The sequence below is a fragment of the Danio rerio genome, chromosome 14 (genome assembly GCF_049306965.1).
Source record: "Danio rerio strain Tuebingen ecotype United States chromosome 14, GRCz12tu, whole genome shotgun sequence".
Lineage (NCBI taxonomy): Eukaryota > Metazoa > Chordata > Actinopteri > Cypriniformes > Danionidae > Danio > Danio rerio.
The window spans coordinates 16,255,250-16,281,000 of NC_133189.1; the positions used below are offsets into that span (position 1 = coordinate 16,255,250).

Sequence of the window (25,751 nt, forward strand, 5' to 3'; positions counted from 1 at the left end):
ACGCAATATGTCTGATCACCATGAATATTTTTTTCCAAATATCATTTTAACGTATTTGCTAAACATTTTGTGTTTTGTAATCAGTGCACAACAGTGAAACAGGTCTCCAGTTCTTTAAAAAAGTAAAATCCCCCTTTTTTGCTAAATGAGACAAAACTGCTCTATGGCAGCTACTTAGAAGAACTCCATTTTCTAAACACTCTTTTCCCAAAATGTTCCAAAAATTATGATAAAATTCTGTAGTTATTCCATCAATTTCAGGCGAACGTCCTAATGAAAGTTGTTGTAACTCATCTGTAAAATCTTGCCAACCGATATTACTGTCCAAGTTTTCTCTTTTAGTTTGCAACTTAGGAAGATCTTTAAAAAGGTCCATTGCACATTCTTCATCACACTGCTCAGCACTAAATAATTCAGAGTAAAAATCAACAGCAGTTTTTTTTTTTACATTTAATTTGGATTGTCCGTAATTTTTCCATTTGGATATCATAAATGAAGCATATGATTGTGTTGAACCCCCTTTCTTTCAAGTTAAAAAATAAAAATCAGGAACAAGGTGCATCCATATCCTTAACAGTGCAAAAACATGACCTTATTAAAGCATTTTTGACTTGTTTACCACTTTATTTACCACTTTGATAAAAGTGGTAAATGCTTCACTTCTCTCAGGGATTTTTCCAACCTCACTTAAAACTGCAGTTGTTAAACCCCTCTTGAAGAAGAGCAACCTGGATAACACCCTATTGAGCAATTACAGGCCAATCTCAAATCTCCCTTTTATTGGCAAAATCATTGAAAAAGTTGTTTTTAACCAGGTTAACAAGTTCTTAAACTTCAGGGGGTGTTTAGACAATTTTCAATCTGGTTTCAGAGCACATCACAGTACAAAGAGCGCTCTTATAAAGATAATCAATGATATACGCCTAAATACAGATTCAGGTAAAATAACAGTGCTGGTATTGTTGGATCTCAGTGCTGCATTTGACACTGTCGATCACAGCATACTTTTGGATAGGCTGGAAAACTGGGTTGGGCTGTCTGGCACGGTCCTCAAATGGTTTAGATCTTACCTTGAAGGTAGAGGTTACCATGTCAGTATAGGTGACCATAGGTCGAGGTGGACACCCATGACGTGTGGAGTCCCACAAGGCTCGATTCTGGCACCTCTCCTGTTTAACCTTTACATGCTCCCTCTGAGCCAAATAGTGAGAAAGAACCAAATCTCCTACCACAGCTATGCTGATGACACTCAGATCTACCTAGCCTTACTGCCTAATGACTACAGCCCCATTGACACCCTCTGCCAATGCATTGATGAAATGAGCAATTGGATGTGCCAAAACTTTCTTCAGTTAAACAAAGAGAAAACTGAAATGATTGTGTTTGGAAACAAAGATGAGGTTCTCAAGGTAAATGCGTACCTTGGCACTAAAGGTCAAACGACAAAAAATAAGGTCAAGAATCTTGGTGTGACTCTTGAGTCAGATCTGAGTTTCAATAGTCATGTCAAAGCAGTCAGTAAATTGGCATACTATCATCTCAAAAACATAGCAAGAATCAGCTGCTTTGTTTCTAGTGAAGATTTAGAAAAACTTGTTCATGCTTTTATCAGCAGCAGGGTGGATTACTGTAATGGACTCCTAACTGGTCTTCCTAAAAAGACAGTCAGACAGTTGCAGCTCATCCAGAATGCTGCAGCCAGAATTCTGACCAGAAGCAGGAAATCAGAGCACATCACACCTGTCCTCAGGTCTTTACACTGGCTGCCAGTTGCATTCAGAATAGATTTTAAAGTATTATTACTGGTCTATAAATCACTAAATGGCCTAGGACCTAAATACATTACAGATATGCTCACTGAATACAAACCTAACAGATCACTCAGATCATTAGGATCATATAAACTAGAAGTTCCAAGAGTTCAGTCAAAGCAGGGTGGATCGGCTTTTAGCCACTATGCCCCTCGCTGCTGGAATCAGCTTCCAGAAATGATCAGATGTGCTCCAACATTAGGCACATTCAAATCAAGACTGAAAACACATCTGTTTAGCTGTGCCTTTACTGAATGAGCTCTGTGCGGCGTCCGACAGATTGCACTATCATGTTTTTCTCTTCTTCTTCATTCTTTTATATCACATTTTACCTGTTTTTATGTTTTGTTTTGTTTTTACGCATTTTTATTATTTGTTTTTATTTTTATTTTACTTGTTTCTGTTATTCTTGTTTTTGCAAAGCACTTTGAATTGCCATTGTGTATGAAATGAGCTATATAAATAAACTTGCCTTGCCTTGCCTTGCCTTGCCTTGCCTTGCCTTGTTCTAGTAAAATTATGTAGTTGTAAACTTATGTAGTTTTTCACTTTTATCAGTTCCTTCTTCATTGTCTAACATCATGTTTTCTATGTGCCCTATTTCACATTGCTATTTTTTAACTGCATCCTGAACTTTTTAAAGAAATTTGAGATTCATTACTCTGACAAAACAATTTTGTATGCACCTTTTCAACTTCCCACCACTAACATTTTAGTTTCGTAATTATCTTTCTCTACTCTCCATTTTTCCCAAAGATGTGTAAAACTCTCACAGAATAACTTATTATTATACAATTTTTTTTTTTATTAAAATGCCAATAATATTGCGTTCTAGATGTTGTTTTCCTATTTATATCTATAGTTACCATATGATGGTCTGAAAAACCACTTGGGACAATAGCAGCATCTACCACTCTACTACTAAAAGACTTGCACGTATAAAATCTATCTAATCTAGTCCCTTAATTTCAGTATTATTTACTTTAACTTATGCATATTGCTTTATCTTTGTTCCTAATTCTCCAAATATCAATTAAATTGTGCTCTTTTATCACTTTAAAAAGTACACATCCTGACTGAAAATTAGGCTCTTTACCATTTTTATCAACTTAAACATTTTCAGTAGTTCCAATCTCCAGCCATGATTATACAAACACTATTATCATATTTGAAATGTGACTCTTTATTTTTAAGAATAATTAAATTCTTTCAAAACCAACATATAGTACATAAACATTAATGAATAAAAATTCAATTCCTTTAACTTGTGCATTGATAAATAATACCCTTCCAGCTACCACACTCTAAGCCTGGATAAGTTGAGTTTACCTAAAAATAAAAGGAAACTGGTTGCCCTAAAATTTTTAAGTAATGTCCATTTACTCCACTTATCTTTTTAAGTGCATAAAAATCAACACAAGTAATACACAGAGTTGTTTTTTATTTTTGTTTTTCAAAATACAACAAAACAATACAAATGCTGTGCAACACAACTTAAATATCAGTTTGCCTACTTTTCTCTTAAGTGCATCTACTCAAACAAGAGCGAATAACATTGACCCCAGTTTTAAATACTCACAAAATATGTTGTTAATATGATAGCATGAAAGCTTGTTTTAACATTTGGACTTGAAGCGATATTTTACACAAAATTGGAAATTTACTCTCTCTCAAGTTAAGTGATTCTTTTTTATTTCCCTGCTGAACACAAAAGAAGATATTTTTAAAACCTGTAACCACTGATTTCCATAGTAGGAAAAACAAATACCATGGAAGTCAATGGTTACAGATTTCTAGCTTTGTTCAACATATCTTTGTTTGTGTTCAACAAAAGGATGAAACTCAAATATGTTTGGAACAAGTTAAGGATGAGTAAAATAATTTCCATTTTGGGTGAACTATCCTTTTAAACACATTAACATATAGTAGAACACAGTAAAGTTAAAGTTAAAAAAATTCTTTATATGATTTCATATAATGAACTTCTACTATCACACAAGTATATGTACTGAACTAAGTATATAAGTATATAATGAAGTATATAAACTGTAATTTTGGGTCTTTTTTCACAATACAATGTAACATGAAATTAGCTCATTTTATAAATATTAATAATCAACAATAACAGTTTATTCTTAATTAGTAATATTCCGGCTTAAGCTTCAGTCAATTTGGTCAAACAAAACATATGATTGTAAATGATCATGCCCGCGCGACCGAGCGGATTCCCAGATTATGAATATTAATTATCAACAATAACGAATTATTATTAATCATTTAATATTCCGGATCAATTTATTGTTATTTGACCAAACTAACTAAAGCAGAGCCGCCGCTCTTCCGATCGGACACGGTAATCAATTCATTTAGAAAAAGGGAATTTAATCGCTACTTCTTGTGAAGTAGATTAATCATTCAAAAGTTTTAAACAACTTATAATAGCTAGGCAGGGGAATCTGTATTTCAGTGACATTTTCTCAAGAGGCAAACAATACAATTCATTTGATTATAAGGGAATTTATTGACTAGTCAGACGTAACGAACAAACAAACGCACAAACATACATTAAACACAAAACAAAGGTAAACCACGTGGAGATATCGGGTCTATAGAACGTGTAACAGCAAAGAGACATAGTAAAGCTAGGAAATATAGATTTCAGGTAAAAGAGTGACAAAACTTTCAGTTCCACACGCACCATTACGGACCACCAAGGTTATAAAAAACACCTTTTTGATAAAAGGGGCACAGCTTAATCGCATAACTAAAATCACCTGGTTTTTCATGTCTGGAGGTCTCTTTTATGCGTCTCTCTTCCGTCGTGATGAAAACTACTCTTGATGTCCTTTGATGCGTGGAGTTTGTAATGCAGTTCGGACGAACACGATCGCAAACTTTAAACTGAATTTACTTTGCCGGAAAATAAAGAAAGCGTGGCGGGAAAAAGTCCATGTGGCTTAGAAAGCCACGTGTGGCCCGAGGGCCACCGTCAATGATGTTCCTTTTTAGGACGTTCTCTTTCTGCCCAGATGTTTGGGGGGAAGTGTGCTTATACCTGCGGGTCACGTGACAACCCGTACAGCATTCTGACCAATAATTTCAGGGGAAAGTTTGCGCGCGAACCTTCCTTTGTCTCTGGGCTGCTCGTATGCAAATTTGAGCGTCCGCCTAAAGCATGCGGACAGGCATTTAATACAGGGCTTTAAAGAATAAAGCAATGCGAGTTATGGTCTCGATCTATGCATCATGTGTTGTAAAATGTCAGCAGAAACCCATCAGTACCAAACATGGGGGGGTTGAAAGTACATCAACATAATTTTTCATATCCTTACAATATTTATGCTTTACAAAGGCCTAAATGGAACATGCATACAGGTTATAAGAGAGGTTACACAGGTAAAAAAAAAAGTCAGAAATGAGATATAAAGTTTACAAAACATAACACATTGGTTTTGTGCTGGTTTTGGATTTGATGAGTTCATTTTCTTTCTGTCGGAACAGCCTCGTGGGGGTGTATGTGTGTGTGTGAGTGTATTTGTGCAGGAATGTCTTTGAAGTTTTCCTGCTTATCTATCCAGGCCCCCTGAACAACTTAAGCTGTCACGAAAATCCAGATTTCTTGGAGCCAGGAGTCGTAAAACCGTTCTGTCGGACCGTGATAAAATCAATAAGAAATTTTATCTGTAAACTGTACGCTACACAATGATAAATAAATAGTAATTAAAATTATTATAAAGATCTGTAACTGTAAGCTTACCTTTACACTGTAACAGCAAGATGACACTTTGTCTAATTTAAGAGCAGGGGATTAATGAGTCCGAAAAGACAACAAAAGACTTGAGGCAGTTCTGTTTGAATGATGAAAGATTATGAACACTCTGGATGAGTTAAGCTGTGGACTTTTTTCATTGATGCAGATGATTCCTATGGAAAGTTGATAGTATGGGTCCTCGTGACAGACATCTTATTAATGAAAGAAAATATAATGCAAATATGATGTTTAATAACTCTGTGGTTAAAGCAGAAAAGGGCCAGAATAAAAGAGATGATGATAATAATAGGCAATATGTAGATTCATGTAGACAAAAAACCCACATTAATCTGACGTAAGAACTCAGCCAAAAGCTGACCAGCAACATGGTTCCTTTTCCTGAAGATGCTCATCAAATTCGGAGAGTAATTTTAAGAGCATTATAGACGCTCTCTGTGAGATTTTTGCCCACCACGTGATTGAAGTTGAAATAAACGTGAAATATAAAACAAGTAAAAAAACAAACCGCTTCATTCCTTGTGTAATTTACTCTTGTGTGCTTTGAAAGTTAAAATTTTTTTAAGAGCACATTACTTTATGATTTACTTTTTAAATATAGATTGTGCAAGTGAATTAAGTAATAAACCTCCGAACAAAACTCCTAACAGCTAAACTTAACTGGTGCATTTGTACTTGTTAATTGAGCAAGATTGGTGTGAATTTAAAAGTGCTCTTTAAAGGCAATTAGTTATTTTAAAAAAATCTAAAACAATTGTAGCATATAGTTTTCATTTGTTAGACTATCATCCTTTTTTCACAGTTAAAAGTACAATACTTACGTTTCTAATTCATGCCTTTCTGGCATCTGAAACAAAATAAAACATTGTCAGAATGTATCTACTTGTAATTGCATTAAACGTTCATTCAGCTTATTTTATTCAAACAAAGGCTGTATTAAAATTAAACAAATTTAAAAGTTTGTTTAAATTCACTCACTAAAATAAATTATGATTGTCCTCACAGCCTTTTTGCTCCACTGAAACCACAGCATACTGTGACCAACCTAGAATGTGTTGAACAGGACAGAACTGTATTAAAGGCTTAAAATAGCATGGACTGTTTAAAGTAAGCTTTATGATCTACAAATAATCAGCTCAGGAAAAAAGCAATAACATTACACAGCTGAAAATGCGTTGTGTAAATGCCTAGAGAGAGTTTAGATTTGGTGCTGTTTCAATGTCAACCGAGCAGGAAGGGGCTAACAAATGAAACCGCCTCAGCTTTGAATGCATGTCGTGTGAAAAAAAAAAAAAAATGCTTGTTGTCAAGTGAAAATGCCGCGATTCGTTTAAAGCATGTTTTTCTCGCAGTAAATCATCCGCGGAACATGCTTCACAGACATATATTTAAAGGTTCAGGACACACTGGAGAACTTTTTTTTTATATTAACAGATTTGTGTGTGTTGAGCATCAGTTAAGACATTGTTAGCACCTGTCAGCTTTAATTGTGGGGAAAACTGGATAATGTTGAGCTTTTGTCAGCTAATTTCAGCTTCCGGGTTTAAAATGATTTTTAGGGCGGGATCAAAATCGGCGACGTAGCGCAGTACTGCAAGTGCAATGATGACGCGTCGGTTTCTCATTATTTTTCATAGTGGAGTTTTCTTATCCTATGAGAAGAGCCGGCTGCTTAATTATTCATGAGACCTGCCAGATCTGCCAGAGTCAAGCCCGAGCTGTGAGACACGGCACACAGTATTTAGCCGTTCATGAAGGCTCATATGTGTTTGTTTCCATGATCCACAGGGTTTGTTGCATGTTTTTCCCCGCGATCTTGTCAGGGCCGATCATACAGCAAAGCTGTGTGTTTGCTGCTAGCATTTTTGTCGGGAGAGCAGCACGAGAATTAGAGAATGGCGGACGCTGTCTTTTATCAGGAGTTCGTTCGCATTCAGACACATCGCCGTGCTGCTGTGTTTGCCTAAATCCTCCAAATTACCAGCAGGGCTAATGGTTAAAATAGACAGGAGACCTGCTGCACTGAGTCTGCTGGATACAGGGATTGAGGGAGAAGTCCTCATTTATAGGGTTTACATGAACACACTTATCTTTATAATGATATAAATTGTGGTTGTCTGTATATGAAAATACGAATGACAAATGTAGCAAGGCATTAAATCACAGTTCATTTCTTTGCATTTTAACTTTGTAAACTATAAACTCATGCGTCTCCTCATGGTTTGTCTCATTTTGTGAGCTAACTGTCATCAACAGTTGTTCGCTCCCCTTCTCCCCTGCTGGCTACGCCCAGTCCTGCCCGATGCTCGCGGAGCTCCACGCCCATTAATCATGCATCTTTTGAAAAAATTCTAAAGTAGACTTTAACCGATAGTGGGGGGTGTCATGGCACTTTAAAAGAGATTGTGTCCACCATTCAAATCTTGCAGGTTAACCAGCGAGCTCACATGCCAAGGCACAGGGCTTAAAACTACCTATAACAGTGTTTTCCGGTATTTACAAACAGCCGAAAAATAAATACTGGATAAATGTTTATAGTCTACTCACCAGTGGTCTGAAATCAACTGCTACTGCAGCCACGAGAAAATGGCGTTGCCTGAACATTAAGTCAGGTTGGGAGCAGGAACTAAGTCTAATAACCATTTTCACAAGTTTTTCAGTATCTGGGAAAAAAATCTTCTACTTCAACTGTTCTTCCAATAGTATTATCCAAAAATTTATTTATCTCTTGTAGATATTAAAGATTACTGTTCTGCATTTAAGAACCTATTTCGGAAAAATCTGACATCTGAGAGAAAGTGTCGTCATCATCATATCTGCTTTGTTTGTCTTCTAATAGGCCTTCAAAAGGCCCTTCCATTTTCTCATTAAGCATCAAAAAACTCATTACTCATTAATGCAACTAAAGGTAGTACGGTACAAAAACTCCCACTAATTACTACACTACTCTCAATAAGCTGCACGACAAAGTATTCTTCCTTAAGAAAAACAACTACTGCTTTGTTCATCCTAGACTCCGAAACTATATTTTCAAAGCCGATTTGTTCTCCCATGGCTAGTGGCACACTTTCCACCTTAACTCCTTGTTCTGTCATGCACTTGACACTATGGTCAAATAAAAGAGATGTACATCATCCACGAACGACGCCGTTCTCTCTCTCACCAATTTATTTGAAACAATAAATCCAAAAATGTAAGGAAAGAAGGAAAAAAAGTATTTAGTAGACAGTAGAAATCAGTCTTCCTCATGACCCCACCAAACCTTTACCACTCTCCTACATCTTGCGAGAGAGAGAGAGAGAGAGAGAGAGAGAGAGAGAGAGAGAGAGAGCATGTGCTTGCTGTTTATACCTGCTTATATTAAGATGCGATTTCATTAAACTAATCACAGGTAGACAAAAAATAAACATTGCCAGTCACACCTGATACTGTTTTTAAAAAAATCCCCTCAATTATTTTTGAACATGCAAAGTAAATAAATCATGTTATTATGCCTCTTTCGATTCAAAGTATCAGCTTAGGCAAACTGATCTCATAGAATCGATCTAACAAAAAGACCTGAAAAAAAAAAGTTGCTACTTTCTAATAGCGCAGTCCACACAAGCTACTTTTACCGATCACGGATCAACAAGTGATGACACCGACATTTACGGAGCTGTGAGGCCAATGTCTTGGCGATGAAAGTAAATCCATATGATGGCGAGAATGAGGAATTCTTCTCTCTGTTATATGTTCACTTCAGATGCGGATATACGCGCGTCAATAGCCGCGTAAACATTTCAGTTTACTTGCTTCATTCGCACATCAAACCCTGCATCGTTCACGTATCAAATCCGCCTCATTCGCTCGTCAAATTCACTTCAGAACGGACGCGTTTTCACATGATGGGTAGAGCTTCTGTCTGCCCGGTGACTTTAGCTTCATTGTTAAATGGATAACATGGATTTTATTAAGAAATTAAAAGTGTTTATATGTTTTATGAAGGCTCAAAAAGAGCGTTGATACGTTTAGGGCCGTGTCCAAGTCCACTAGATCCTTTCAGAGGTGCATCCAGCTCAATGAGCTCATAAACTCCACCAGAAACTTAACCTGGATGGAGCCCAGTTTGAGGCACTGTTGTCGGTGTCGGCTTGAAGATTTCCCCCATGACACCAACAACAGGCGTACGTCACAATCACGCCCCACAAGGGCAAGCTCCTGATTGGTTTACGCGACGCAAATGTCCGCTTCAGTTCAGATTTTTGAAATCGAGCCAAACGTGCGTTTATCGCTTCAAACTCGCTAAACAATCAATTCGCGCCACGCCGCAGGATGTCTATTCTCGTGTTTGCATTGACTTAAGCCTGGTTTATACTTCTGCGTCAAGTGACTTTTAACTATCAGGTAAACACAAAACAAAACTCTTCATCTGGAGCTCCTTCACGGGACTCCATACTTGTAAACAATCGCTCTTGGTAGGTTAAAATAGAAATGGTCAGCTTCCTCGCAAATGATCTAAAACATTTTGATATCTTTGTAGATGAGATGGATTATTGTCATCTTGAGTATAAATAACCTACTCAAGCTATGCAGCTTCTCTGAATTCATCATCAACCTGAAACACGTTAATCTCTCCTTTAAGCATACAAAGTACACAAACATGTAAATGGACAGATAGAAATGATGCAGGTAATTAAAATATAACAAAAACTGGTATGAACCAGACAAGGCAAGCATTTAATTGCTATTCTTATTTATAGCATGATAATACTCACCCTCAAAATAATTGATGAAACTCGAAATGTAGAGTTTGAACCACTTCTCTTTGCTGTTTGGTGTGACTGCTCTATGAATGAATCGATTAAAGTCCTTCACAGTAATCTGAGGAAACAGTGATTATGCTCTATCATCCTCTCCTGCGCCATCTGTGTACAGTGATTGTGGTCCACTGTTACTTATAGAAACTACAAAACCACCTAGCACAGACCTTTGCTTAGCTAACAGCATTGAACATATAATTATTAAAAACAATAACTTACCCAAAAACAATAACTTGCTCTCTGCATCTACGAGTGCACAAATGAGTTCTGCTACAGAGATTGCGCAAGATGTGTAGCAAAAGTCAGAGCGTGAGAAATTTGTAGTTAAACTGACGAATCTGAGAGGTTGTGAGGGCCGACTTGTGGTTGTACAGCAAAGCTGCAATCAAATTTGCTGTGCACATGTGTGTAGGTCATTTTGTATTTGTGAATGACATTTTACAAATGCATAACTATTAATCTGCAACTTCGACTTCAAAACACAAGTGTGTTTATTATTGTCTGTGTGTGCAAATTGAGAGATGCAGCTGTTCACATCAGAGCTGTGAGTACATTTCAGCCAACACATACAAATATTATTATTACAAGTTCTCACATTCAGATTTGCAAGCTCTCGAGTTTTGCTATTGGATTACCTTCATACAACCGTCATGGTTTGGTTTATGCACTTTGATGAAGAATACAGTTCACGACAAAGAATGCAGTACACATATGTCAATCACCAGAGTTATTATGGTAGAAAAGAGCACAACAAAGACTTTGCAGCCGTTCAGATGGAGTGCTCAGAAGTGGTTCCACCATGATGTTGTTGTCATTCCAACTTGCTACCCATTATCATAAGCTCTCAACACTTGTTCCACCTCATAGGTTTGATTGGTCCAATGCCTTGGACTAACTTTAAAGAGCACCACTGCATTTTTACTCTATCGCTGCATAGATTAAACTCTATTATCTTGACATACCATCTAAAAAACAGCACCAAACCCTACTATGGGATCAAAATCCCACCAATCAAATCGTTGTCACTGATAAAATAATAATCATAAATATGAAAAATAAACTTTTTTTTTAATCCAAGATTGCCATACATTTGTCGGGAAATTGATCCCATACCCTCTCCCTCATAGTGGTATCAATTGCATTATTGAGTGCATGTGTGAGCGTGCATGTCTCAGCTTGATCATAATTAATTATAAATTAAGCTATAATTCATTATGAAAACAGATTTCATAGAAATTGTTAGCAAGTATTCCATTCCATTTGAACTTTTATGAAAATGGCATTTGGAGTTTTATAAGGGTTTTATAGGTTTTCTCATGCTATCTGAACTGGACATAAAATAATTTAGGTTTCAATGAAATGATTGTGGTTTTGTAATTTTGAAATGTAATTTTTTAGGAATACATGCTTAAATTTAACACTATCAAAATTACAATGTTGAATGATACCTTGCCAAGCAAAACAATGAAGGTGATTGTGGTATTTTTGCAGTTTTTAATCATCTGTGGAGTGCATTGATTGACAGTGGCAAAGTGAAGTCGAGCAGGGAAATGTCCAGCACAGCCATGAAAAAGAAGGTAAGTTTAATTATTATGCAGTACTAACTGTTACTTGTTTCTCTGTTTGTTACTCATCATTTGTTACACAGTTTTCCTATTAACAATTGGAGCATTTATTTTTAAACCATTTACATGCAATGTCGATGCAAATGTCGATGCAAATCTATTACATTTTCAACCTGTGTTACATCAATCTTGAAAGTTCTAAGGTCTCTCAGTCTTGTTCTGTAGGCTACACAATCATGGGGAAGATGGCTGAATTGACAGTTGTTAAAAGACAACCTATGACACTTTGCTCAAGGAAGGAAAGAAAACTCAAACAAGAAGGTTAAAACTCATTACAAAATGTGTCCTTGCACATTATTAGAGAAAGTAATGGAAAATTACTTTCAGGAGTCCCCTCCAATCAATCACCTCTGACCCCATGCTACATGTATGGGTGTACTGTGGAAATATAAATTTCTATCAACTAATTCCAAATGAACAATAATCTACGTATAACTGAAAAGTTATATTCTCTGGTTTTTAATTATATAATTTCATTAACATCCCAGCTAGGAGGGACATTTAACCTTTATCTCTCTGACAACAGGCTAAGCCAGTGATGCAAATGCTTTAAACGACTCTGTCTTTGTCTTCGGGTGTTCCTTTTATGCTACAGAAACCCTATGTTGATTAACTTGTGTGGTCAGTAGCTGGGCCGTTTTTTAACACCTATGCCATGCTGACTCCAATACTGAATTTGCATGCTTTGTTTAGCTATATCCCCTCCTCCTAAGAACACAATATAGCCATGAAATCTTTGTCTTAATTCAGACTATTTGCAGACTTGTGTGAGACTTGTGTGAGACTTGTGAGAGACTCGTGAAAGAACTTGCAGACTGCGGACCTCTAGTAGGCTCTTGCAGACACATGAACATCTTAAAGACGCTGTATGACTGCAGATTAACCAACACGTCTCAATAAAGGAATTCTGCTTGTTTCGAGTCTCCTGGACTGGGTTCTCTCTTCTCTTTTCACCCATTTATTATTTTTTTTACAACAACATGTAGGGATGTTGCGTATGTGTATTAAGGCTGATTTATACTTCTGCGTCAAGTGTACACGTGTGCTACAGCGCAGCCTACGCGTGGACGCATAGCCCTCGCCCTGGCCGTCGGCGTTGCTGACGCGCATCTCTCAAAAAATTAAACTACACGCTACAACGACGCATAGCACAAGCTACATGATTGGTCGGCTTGGAATTTTTGACAAGTGTGGGCAGGACAGAGAGCTGGTCTGTTGGAGCGACTGTTTACAAGTGTGGAGTCCTGTGAAGGAACTCTAGAAGAAAAGTTTTGTTTTGTGTTTTCCTTGTGGTTAAGATTGTTTCACGTCTGCCAATTTCTGCCTCAAAATGAGCGAGTTTAAACCACTTTTACATTTAAGGAAGCTTTCAGAAAAAAACAAAACACCAGCGAAGAAACTTGTAATATGTACCAGGCTTAAGTCTCAAATCGTCATGGTTTGATTTATGCACTCTGATGAAGAATACAGTGTAAAAATTACATATTTAATGCTTTGCTTATTCTCCACAAATAAACATGTAGCAAATTATATTAATAATGTAGATTAACTAGCACGCATATCTACATCAATAATCTGTAACAAATTATAATGTAGATTAAAGTGATTCTACACCATTATTACTGTAAAAATTAGCTCAAGGTTATTCTTCCCGCACCTTTCCCGCCGTTATAATGTTGCGAGTTATGATTTAGATTTCAATGCTCGTGTACCATCTGGACCATTATATAGCGGACTAGCTTAGCGGGAGGAAGATTCATTTGAACGGGCCTTCAAATGAATCGACTCTTTAGTTCCGAACAAACGAATCGTCCAGCGATGCTATCAAAATAAAAACCCATAAAGTTTGAGCAGGGTAGCAAGATCAAAGTTTAAGACATTAGATTCATTAAAATACACAGGCACCTTTCTTTATACAAAATTAAACTTATTTACTAATCTAACAGAAACTAACACCTAACACAAAAACACATTCATACAAGCATAGGGAAGAGTAACAATTGTGAAGTAAGTGGTTGAGAGGATGTAATGATGGAAAAACCTCGGAGTTTGTAAAAGCAAACCAAGCGTAATCAAATATGAAATGTCAGAGCGCGGTGCAATTAACCCTTTTCTGTTTGGGTTTCCGCCTGCTTTCTTGAAGGTTTCAATGCTTAGGTCTCATCCTTAGGTTTCTGAGGAAGTTGCAGAAGATTTGAAGAAAAGTTCAAAACAGCATGTTTTAGAGCAGAGAGGGGGGTTGCTCTGGACCCTGGAGAGAGAGAGTAGAGTTTTGTCTTGGAGCATCCATTCAGATAAAGTGCTCAGAAGTGGTTCCACCGAGATGTTGTCATCATGCCAACTTGCTACCCATAAACATAGACTCTCAACACATGTTCTGCCTCAGAGTTTTGATTGGTCCAATTAAACATGCTAATATAGAGGCAAAGCGAATGAAAAAAAGTGTACAAGCAATAGGGATAATTGCTCCCTGGAGAGAATTGTGAAACAAAACCCATTCAAAAATGTGTGGGAGATTCACAAAGAGTGAACTGGAGCTAGAGTCGAACCACTATGCACAAACAAACATACTGTACGCAAGACAGGCTGCGTCCGAAACCGCCTACTACTCAGTAGGTACTGCATTTGAATGTAAATGTACTACTCGGCCGTTAGAAAAGTATGTTCTATACAGTATGAATGTGAAAAGTATGAATGGAATTCGGACTTACTACATCCGCTATTTTGTCATGGTCACGCGACCTACCTGCGTCATTTGCTTCGCTTCACTCCCATTCAGGAATTTGTTCGCAGGGCATCATGGGATAGAGCAGCGTGCAAGGGCAGGACAAAGGACTCTCTGTGTTCCAGTGGCAGAAAATAACAAATTAAAAGCAAATGTTTTATTGGAATAATGCTTTTCGGGTGTTTTCACTATAGAGATGTCTATGTTATTTGCAAGAGTAATTAAACCGCCGACATCCTGCAATTTTGATGATCTACACGCGTTTGGCTCTCTTCTCTCCGACCACCTGTCACTCTTCTTAAGCCTGGTTTAATACAGTCTGAATTTCGTCGCGGAAATGCAGGTATTGCACAATCTTCATTTCTGCAAATGTCGCTAGTGCTTTATTATAACACGAGAGCACAGCCATGTACGTTAATCACTAAAACTGGATTTGCGAGCTCTTAAAAAGGCTTTTTCAAATTAACTGCAAATCCTCTCATGATCTCATCATCGCGTGTGTGCGCACAGACTATACAAACGCGATCTCTTAGAAGCAGAAATTACTTCCTTAATCTTTGCTCCTTGGCTAAACTTTGTCAAAAACTATCAATTATTTAGAATTAGATTGATGCATGACAATGCTTACGGATTTATTTGGCTGTATTGTGAAGTGAAACTTAGCCTACCAGAACTTTCAGCAAAGGTGGAACTTTTTAATTTCTTTATGACAAAATAGTTATGCTAGAAATGCTTCTGGATGAGGTATTTTTGTGATTTATACATAATTGCGGTTTCCTGATCTGTCTTAAAGCATCACTATTGTGCAGGCATTACAGGTCAAAATAATCAGTTACATTTATCAAAATAAACATCCAAAAACACTGCTTTGAGAAATGTAGTGTTGTCAGATTGCAAATACCTCAAGTGAACAAAGTCATTTGTTTTATTATTTTATTACTGACAGTGTTCTTGTCTTTTTTGTAAAATTATTTTTAGTTTAAGATCAAGTGTAAAGTAAAATATTGTATAGACAACAATGAGCAAATAGGAAAAACAGTGTAAAATATGTAAATAAAACCCCAAATTTAAATCTTTTCATCATATACTTTTATTAAACATTTCAAAGCTTGAAAGTATTGTTTAAAAATTGACAAAAAAGTGTTTCTATGCCCTGAAAAGTATGTGGTAGTTTTGCCAGTGCTATTAAAAATGATTTATTGTCATAAAAGGAAAAATCGACCATACTTTGTTAGTGCAAATTCTAGGGGTGTAACGATTTATCGTTGTACGATTTATTGCGATGCAAAAATGTCTCGATATGCATCGTGGCGTTACGACGATTTGATTACAATATGACGTCCGTTTTCTCTTATTAGTTGAACTGTTTGCACGTGAGCTACGTTCCACCTGCTGTCGCACGTGAGTTCAGATTGCAGCAGCAGTAATGTTAGCAGACCAAGATGAGTGGAGTTGAAATAGAGGATGGCCCATCCTCTCAAAATCAGACGTCTGGCAACATTTCGGTTGTACAGTCATTGCTTTAGACTCGTCCGCTTTTTGACACACATACTGGGTCAAACATCCTAAGTTTTAAAGTCTTCACAGTGATTTACATACTTTGCACAGCGACATGGATACCTCCTAATGGTGTTGAAAGAGTCACATACTGTATTTGTAAGGTACAATTCACCCTAAAAAATCATTCTGTCTTCATATAATGATGTATTGGCGGCCGCAAAATCACACATGACGTGAGCTGTTACTACAGAGGACGGACTATGATAGACGCGTGCGTATGCTTCAGTGAACAGAACCTGCAGGTTGTGACTAACAGGTAATAAAGTGGTAAACAACATTCAGTTTGTGGAACAGAGTGATCTTTTAGGAGCCGCGTGGGAAGTATGAACAGCACTTAGCAGTGGAAATGAAACCGAAAACGTACACATTATTTAAACAATCATATCGCATTTTAGAGTTATGATTACGACGAGCATTAACCCTTTTGAGCACAAAGGTACACAAAAATGCACGTAAACATGATACACTTGATAGCACCGACATCAGCGACGCCGAAGAAATAGTAAACCTGCCTAAACTGCTGTAAAGAGTCACGACTGTCCTGTGTAATGAAAAGACGGCCACCCTGTCACTCATCATGCCCAACATTCAATTCAATTCAATTCAGCTTTATTTGTATAGCGCTTTTACAATGTAGATTGTGTCAAAGCAGCTTCACATAAATGGTCATAGTAACTGGAACAGTGTGGTTCAGTAACTGGAACAGTGTGGTTCAGGTTTTAGTGTTTAAGTTCAGTTCAGTTTAGCTCAGTTCAGTGTGATGAACATGAAGACAGCCATCCATAAAAACCTCTCAGACAGATACACATAAGTTCAGGATTATCTTATAGAACTGCTGATTACCTGGAAATGTGGATTTTTTTTTTTTTTGCACACACAAAAAACGCAAGTGACCAAGCAAAGCCTTAAGCTCTTACTGTTAAATTCAATTGAATAGAAAACTTATTTTTTTTGCACCTTTACTTAAATTGTTCCTTAATTTTGTCTCTGTCATTTCAATAATATTTTTAAAGAAGTTTTTAAATTGTTTTATTTTCCAGAGACAGGCCTGTTTAATATATTTTCTAAAAGAAGGTTCAGTTTAACAAGTTGAAACAAAAGAAATACATAAAAAATAGTTTACTTGGTAAAATTTGCATTTCAGTTACATTTTCAATTTTTATTCCAAATATCGTGATACATATTGAATCTTGAACATTATATCGGGATGCACATCGTATCGTGAGCTGAGTGTATCGTTACACCCCTAGCAAATTCCTATATGTAGCCTTGTGATTTACGCAATTAAACCATTTAAATAATTTTATTCTTAAAAATGGCCTTAATGATTATCAGATTTTTTTCAAAATTCAAAACTAGTACTCAGAGTAGTTTTTATAAGAGTAATTTGTAAAATTTTTAGTATTATTTACTAAAACTTATTTTTTAAACTATTTTAGCAGTGTAATTGTATTATAACTTGAGTTCAAATATTCTGTTCTCTTTCCATCTGTGAGAGAACATCAACAAATAAAATTCACAAGCACATTTAGTGCAAGTTTATTATATGATTAATATACGATTAATTAATTATTATATTATTATTAATTATAATAATGGCTTTAATTAGTATAAATCGATAGATAGATATTTCCTATGCAGTATTTTTATAAATTGCTGAGAAGACATTTCAGGTGTTCAATATGTTGCGTGTCAGTTTCAAAAAGAAAAGTAGGTGCTGGAAAAAGTGCCTAAAAATCCTTGATTTTCATTAGGCTGTGCCTGTATGAACGCGTTTTAAATCAGTATCACATTTTCAATCAAGAGGTGATGGTAAATTAAGTGATGGTCAGTTGTCAGCTCTCTTGGTCGTCAGGTCGTGTGATGTATGTTGCTGAACTGTATTCAAATGTTATAAATATAAAAACTTCACTTTTGAAATTTAATTTCAGTATGTCAACTTAGTTTATTTGTGTGTGTTGCGCTCGTAGACTTCAGAAAACGGCACTCATTTGTTTGATTTCTCCTCAAGAAGCTGCGCAAGCCTCAAAACCCTCACTGAGTCTGAAACTGTCGTATTCGTTTTTTCATATTCGTCATTTGGTGGCAAACAATTGTCAAAAACACCCCTCAAAATATTTGCTATTGATGTGAAAAATGCAGAAAATTGAACCATCCAAAATGATTTTTATGTTGGACTGAAGTTGCATAGGCTGCAAACATATAAAATGTGAGGTCATATTTAGTATATTTAGTATATTCACTAAATATATTATATTATAATATAAATATATTATATTTAGTATATATATATATATATATATATATATATATATATACTATACCTTGTAACACAGATTTCTTCATGTAAAAAACATACCCACAATAAACCATCAAGATCCTTGCTTGACAGCCATATTTATTACAGAAATTAAAACACAGGCATGTTAATGCCATTTGAATTTCAAAACCAATAAAAAAACCAATAAAAATAAAAACTATTGAATACAAACTGTTGCACTCATTGTAAAGTTTTATTGCTGTGAGTTGAGAACATTAATTTTAAAGTAGAAACAATTTGGCTTAATCCTCCTTTACATTCATCCAGTTGCTAAGACTAGGAGTATCCCGCAAATCCACAGAAACTCCCGAATGCCCGCAAATTAATGATAATCTCTCGCAAACCGGTCGTTAAATACATTGCACACCCCTCTCCACCGCATCCCTCCTAGTTCTTCAGGTATATCGCGCGCAACTCACTCCCACCGTCCTTCAGGTACGTTTCGCGCGCACACGCCCCTATTCAGATACGTCGCTCACTCCACCCCTGACACCCCTCAACGGGCCTGACACAGACACACACACACAACGCGCTGGAGTGACTCCCTTCAGATTCAACACGCATGATTGCGTTCAAATTTGCTTAAACTAAGCGTTCTAAAGAATTACTGTATTTTACAAGGATTCTTACACAACAACGCGAAGCATACGCTTTCGTTGCGTTTAATGAGGAAACGCGCTAAACCTGGAGGGGTCATGCCGAAAGGCAGAGTAATGCCCTGTCTTTGACAGCTCGCGACTTCACCAGAGACTTTCTGAGTACATGTACATAAGACACCAATACTCAGATTTTAATATGATTAAGATTATACTCTTACAGATGTTACTACTTCAATGTGTTCCTTGTGCCGCCATTCATACCGCGGCGACAGCGGTACTTGATGCGCCAGCAGCATTTGACCGCTGGGTGGCACTTTAACCACAGATATTCAGCTTTGCCTTTTCACAATGCTAAACAGACTGTTCTGTAGGCGTAGCTTACTGTATGTAATGTGACGTGTTCAATTAAAATATAATTTTAATTTAGTTTTTCTGGTAATAGACATGCTCTTACACTATACTATGCTGTAGAAAAGAGCCATGGTGAGAAGTCAAAAAGCAAATATAAGAATTAAGTTATCAGCATTCAGTGCCCGATTAAATTGCGTTGGGGTGAAAATAATGTTTTGATTTCTTTGACTATCATGGCAATGTTATCTCAAATCTTAAACGTGCGCATATGAAAAACAGCTAAATAATATAGATTATCCTGCCGGTAGAGCACATCACCTCACAGCACATTATCTCACAGTTGTGAACTTGCGATCACCTCAACATACTTTATCAGTAAGCTATTTATTATTTATTACAGGCTATGTTAAAAATGTTTGACCAACTGCCACTTCATGTTAAAAACTCTCATGTTTTAATAAATTAATTAAATAAATGGGCATATCCGCATGCAAAGTGAGCCGCATATTATTTGTCTGTTTATTTTCTCTTTTCATTTTCTCTTTCACGTGCATGTAGAGAGAAAAAAAAATCTTGTTTAAAAAAGCATTATGTCAACTAATTCTTCTTATTATTATTATTTTTTTTTTATTAAATATTATTAGCTAATAATTAACTATATCCATAATGCCGGGATGCGTGTTGCTTTTACTCGACATAGGTCAAAAGCAAAATTGTACTGTTGCACGGCAAAGGATAGTCTATAGTGAAACATATATAATTAGATGCGTTTCCCAAAACCGTCGTTAGCCAAGGTCCCATTATCACAAACATAGTTCGTTGATTTGCCTTTTCCCAGTTGGAAAAACTATAAATTACAGTGCTTCCCGCACTTGCGGTGGTAGCCGGATTGAAGCACACCATATACCCACATCACTTAGTTATTAGTCATCACTGCATATTCTTACTGAGTGCACTAAATACTCCGAGATCCGGGAAAAATTCTACCCGATAATCCAACACATACAAAACAACTTTGAGTCCCTGTCGAACAGAAACTGCCCATTTTACTGGGGGAGTGTGTGTGCTGCTGTGTGTTCAACGAACAATACCCGCTCCTGTCTCCAACACACAAATACTGGAACTCTTTATGTGGACCTACTTTTGATAATGCTATTGCATTAATGTGCATACATGCTTTATAAGCCGAAAACAAGGCGCATCTCACTGCCTTTATGTTGACAAGGAAAAAAGAAGAGAAGAAGCGCGGTCCTCTTATGAAATGACTGAATCAGCTGGGTATCGATTGTGCATAAGTGTTGCTGTCTGTGTTGTTACAATTGTTATATTTAATGCTATTGTTATGTTCAAGATTTGTACATTCATACAGCTCTGGATAACTTAAAACAGCGATTAGACCTTCAGAGCGGCATGCGTCCTGAAGTAAAGCGAAACGGCTATAAATTTCCAGCAAGATAGAGTGATTATAACCAGAGTCATATACCTTTATCTATAAATAAAGTATAACTATAGAAACTGTGTTCATCTTAACTGAAAGCTTCGTCCTGTTTCCTGGCCTCACGCATCGCGCTGTCAGTCAGCACGTAACGTTAACTCTCAAAGGTTCAAACAGAAAGCGCACAGCAAGGTTACAGAAAAGTTTCCTGTGCAGAGGAGTCGGGGCATCTGGTGAACGCCTATCCCTCTCTGAGCAGCCACATTAACAACAATGCTTTGACAGCACTGGCAATGTTTCTGCTGTTGTCTGTTGTCAAGAGGGGTTAAGTTGGTTTTGTTTTTGATATTCCTGACACATTCAGACAGTCCCTTACTAAGAGCTCCGTGCGAGCTCTCCCGGTTAAACGCTAATTGCGAGGGCTTAAACGGAGCAGTGCTCGTAATGTCGAGCGGAAAAAAGTGTTTCCTCACGTTCTTCTTCAACTAGCTCAACTTTTGCAGGCACGCGTGACGTTATCGGAAAGGTAGTCACGGGGTGTGTCGCGATTCTCCCTTATCACACCGCGACACAGGATCGTAGATCTGAGTGTCGCGATTTCGATTTTATATCGTGTATCGTTACAGCCCTATTTCACACTTTCCTTAAGACCACAGAATATGCAACATCTAAATGTAATATAGCCAATAAGGAAAAATTAACATGTTTCAGGTCTCTCCAGTGCATCTGGACTGATTTGACTGTGTCTTACTGAATGTCTCCAGTAACTCTAACAAACATAGAGGCACAAGCAGACTGTAGGATTCATTCATTAATTCTTTCTTTTATTTATTTATTGTCAACCAAATATAAATTAGTGTGTGTGTGTGTGTGTGTCTTAGTTTATGTGTTGTAAATTTTCAACCATTTATAAAAAAGAGACAACATACTGATATGGTGTAATAAAATGTCAGTTTAATAAATAATACCAAGTTTTAACGCATCTGCTACATTCCAGTGGAGCCTCCGTTGCGCTCTACCACAGCTGGCAAAACTTTCTGAAGGTGGTCGATGTATCTGTTGCAGACAGTTATTGTCAAACGATGCCGCCAGAATGTTTTGATGGCTTTAAAGAAGCTTGTCTTAATTTTTTGGCTTGACCAAGGCCGGTGCGCTGTTAAGTGTGATCAACCCACACACTACACCCCCGGCTGTGGCGAAGGATCCGAGGCATCAGCCGAAGAGGCAGCCCTGCGTTATTAAGGCACTGAGAGAGAGTAGCTTGCGGCTGGTGTGCTAGAGACGGAGGCTATGCGAAAGGAGCTGAATGCCTGCAAAGCAGCCCTTTCAGACTTAAACAACAGTCACAAGGATATGATTTAAACTCATGCAACCACTGTGCTTCAGCTGAAAGAAGTGCAAACAGCAGCAACGGAAGCTCAGTGGACACAAGACCCCATGCGTACACCCGTTAACCAGAATGAGGATATGGAACAGTCCGAAGTCACCTCTGCTGGCCCGACTTCAAATTCAAGTTGCCATCCCGATTTACTGTTCTCCCCTCCCACTCAAGAGCACATTGACATGCTTATGGTTCAGAGTCATGGACGGCCAGATCGATACGGTTGCTTGCTGTTTCGTGCAGTTGTGCCAGACCAGCGCTACCCGGAGTGGGCATCCACAATGAACTGGGATGGTTCAAGAGGCAAAGTTGCTTTGCCCGTGAACCTAAAACAGTTCGTTAGAGACAGCGTGATTAAGAGATTCCCTAACCTGACCAGCGCTGTCAGCAAACGCATAAAGGACAGAGTGAAGGAATTTCTACGGTCCCCATGAACCTCTGTTAGTGCCCACCGACGTCTTCAGTATTAGAGTATTAGAGACAACTTAAAAATAAACATTCAGTTCAGTTGTATTTCTATTTGCTTTTTTTCTCAGAATAAATATATCCTCTTAACCAACTGTATGACTGTTTTTTGCCCGATTATACGCAAAAGAAATAGTTTTTAACGTGTTTTTCATGCTTTATTTCTAACACGTTTATGAATTATAAGTTTTATCCTAAGGTTACCTGACAAAACAACAATAACAACATTATTATACATCATAGTAGCATGTAGACTATAAAAAGGCAACATATCGACTCATGCGCACACACGAGGCCCGTTGCCAGCCTGGTGAAAGGGATGGTTCTTTTTTTCTCAAATGGACCTTTTTGCAGTTATACGCTTCAGTTTCCATTTAACTATGAGATTTAAATACTACATTTTAGTGACTTTTTTGCTGGATTAGCCAGTCAGATGTCATTATAACCACACTTTTTGATGTACTAAAATATTTCCTAAAAAGTGCAGTTAAAAAATTTAAACAAGAGAACTTTTTAAAATACAAATTTATTAAATCATAGCCTATGTCATTAGAAAAATAGCAATCTGTTTTAAAGTTTTAAAGTAAAAAAAAACTATCATTTATTAGACAAAAAACACACTGGCCAAACCTTTGACAGCTTTTTCTTCTTTTTTCGCGGTTATGCGCGCATTAGCCTAGGCTATATTTCATACGCATATGTAAGGTGACTGAAATTAAAATTAAAATACAAAACATACTGATCCATTAAGTAAAAAAACAAAACAACAATTTTACTTTAAAGAAGAACATTGACGTTAACATTATTTTATTATACTTTAAGTGATCTGCTTGAGGTAGGTCACGTTTATCAATAGTAAATTTTAACCTAAGTTTATATCAATAACATACAGTGCATTGTTCTTTACCATACAAAATAATAAATAATAAAAGAAACATTATACACCATAGTCGCCTGTAGCCTATAAAAAGGCCGCAAATCTTTTTAAATGCATTAAAAGGCAAGCGCATATCTAAGCCTTACCTTGAGTTTGTTCACACTCTGCCTGTATTAACTTACATGCTGTATTTTAATATAGCTAATTTTGATGAATTAGCTCTAACCTTTGACAGTTTTTTTCTTCTTTCCGCGGTTATGCGAGCGTTATATTTCAAATGCATATATAAGGTGACTGAAATTGAAATTAAAATACAAAACATACTCTGCCATTAAGTAAAAAAACAAAACAACAGTTATACTTTAAAGAGAACTTTAAAGAGAACATTGTTGTTTTGAAACAAAAAAAAATTAACTGAAAACTATTAAAAATAAACCTGCGAGATATGTCCTGCGGCAAAATTATTTTATGAAGCAGTATTCAACTTAAGCTCTTTAGACCATGCGCCTGACCGTTTCTTAGTGTTTCTCCACATGTCCTTAAATACATAAGGCCTATTTTTATTATTTTTCATTATTCGTTTATTATTATGTACAATAATTGTGACATAAAATTAAATAGTAAAATATAATCAACAACGAAAATGTAAATAAAAACGTAAATTAAAACATAAATGAAAAGGTCTTGTGTTAGTCCTACCAAAATAGCAAACACTGAAAATCTCTTTACATTTAGGCTAAAAGACTGCTTTAATTTTTTAATTTAGGCATACTTAGAATATTTGTACTGAATGTTTGTGCTTTCATATTAGTTGTCTTTAACTTCTTCAATTCTATTTTTCAAAAAGAATCCTCTTTGCACTTAAAAAGTTTAGAATAACAATAAAGTGTGTTAACAAATTTTAAATGATTAATAAAGGAAATATAATGCTTTGACTTATTGTTTAGTCTCATTTACAAGCACAATAGCATATTTAAGGCTGCCATGTGGGCTATTTCTGTCGGTTCGCATCCCGTCCCTTTGCGCCCCCTGGCGGCTCATTCACAAACTGTGGTCATACACTAAAAACAAAGCGGCTCCTATTTCAAACGGCGGCGGTATATGACGCGGCGGTAATAGTCACTTTGAACTCTCACCTACTGTATTAAAAGTCTACCGTATAGCCTAATCAGCGATTTTATTACCTTAAAGGAACACAGAGTCACGAAATGCGGAGGATTTTCTTTGTTCGCCATGCGGTAACAACTTACAACAGAAGTCGAAAGTTAAAATGAAACAATTGCATGAAATTCTGGATAACCTGTGATGCAACTAATTGTTAAATACTGGAACTTGCCTTCAAAAAGTGCTGCCTTGGTCTTATCCACATTTCTTGCATGTTGAACACACGTCCACCAAAACAGGAAATAAAACATACCTGCTACTGTGTTAATTGCGTAAAAAATTTTTTTACGCGTTAATTATTTTAAATTAATCGCATTCGTTAACGCACTAATTTTGACAGCGCTAATAAATATATATATATATATATATATATATATATATATATATATATATATATATATATATATATATATATATATATATATATACATATATATATATACATATATATATATATACATATATATATATATATATACATATATATATATATATATACATATATATATATACATATATATACATATATATATATATATATATATATATATATATATATATACATATATATATATATACATATATATATATATATATATATATATATATATATATATATATATATATATATAGAGAGAGAGAGAGAGAGAGAGAGAGAGAGAGAGAGAGAGAGATTTTCAGCATGCCAATGGCTTTGTGCAACTGATTTAACGCATTTAGTGAAATGTTTTAGCTCTCTGACAATATAAATAATAAAATAATAAACAAAAGAACAATCTTAATTCAGCATTTACTGTTCAAGTTTTCGACAACCAAAGACATTACCTACAAGTTATTGGATATTATATATATATATATAGTTATATATAT

General features: G+C 36.3%; 1 protein-coding gene across 2 annotated transcripts in view; it reads left to right on the forward strand.

Annotated features, from left to right (window-relative positions):
- The window catches only part of rraga (Ras-related GTP binding A), a 143,651-nt gene that overhangs the window by 28,043 nt on the left and 89,857 nt on the right, over nt 1–25,751 (forward strand). For both annotated transcript variants that reach the window (XM_073921199.1, NM_199714.1), the window contains 1 exon segment: nt 11,871–11,956. In XM_073921199.1, the coding sequence (XP_073777300.1) occupies nt 11,930–11,956 (27 nt within the window). In that variant the 5' untranslated portion in view covers nt 11,871–11,929.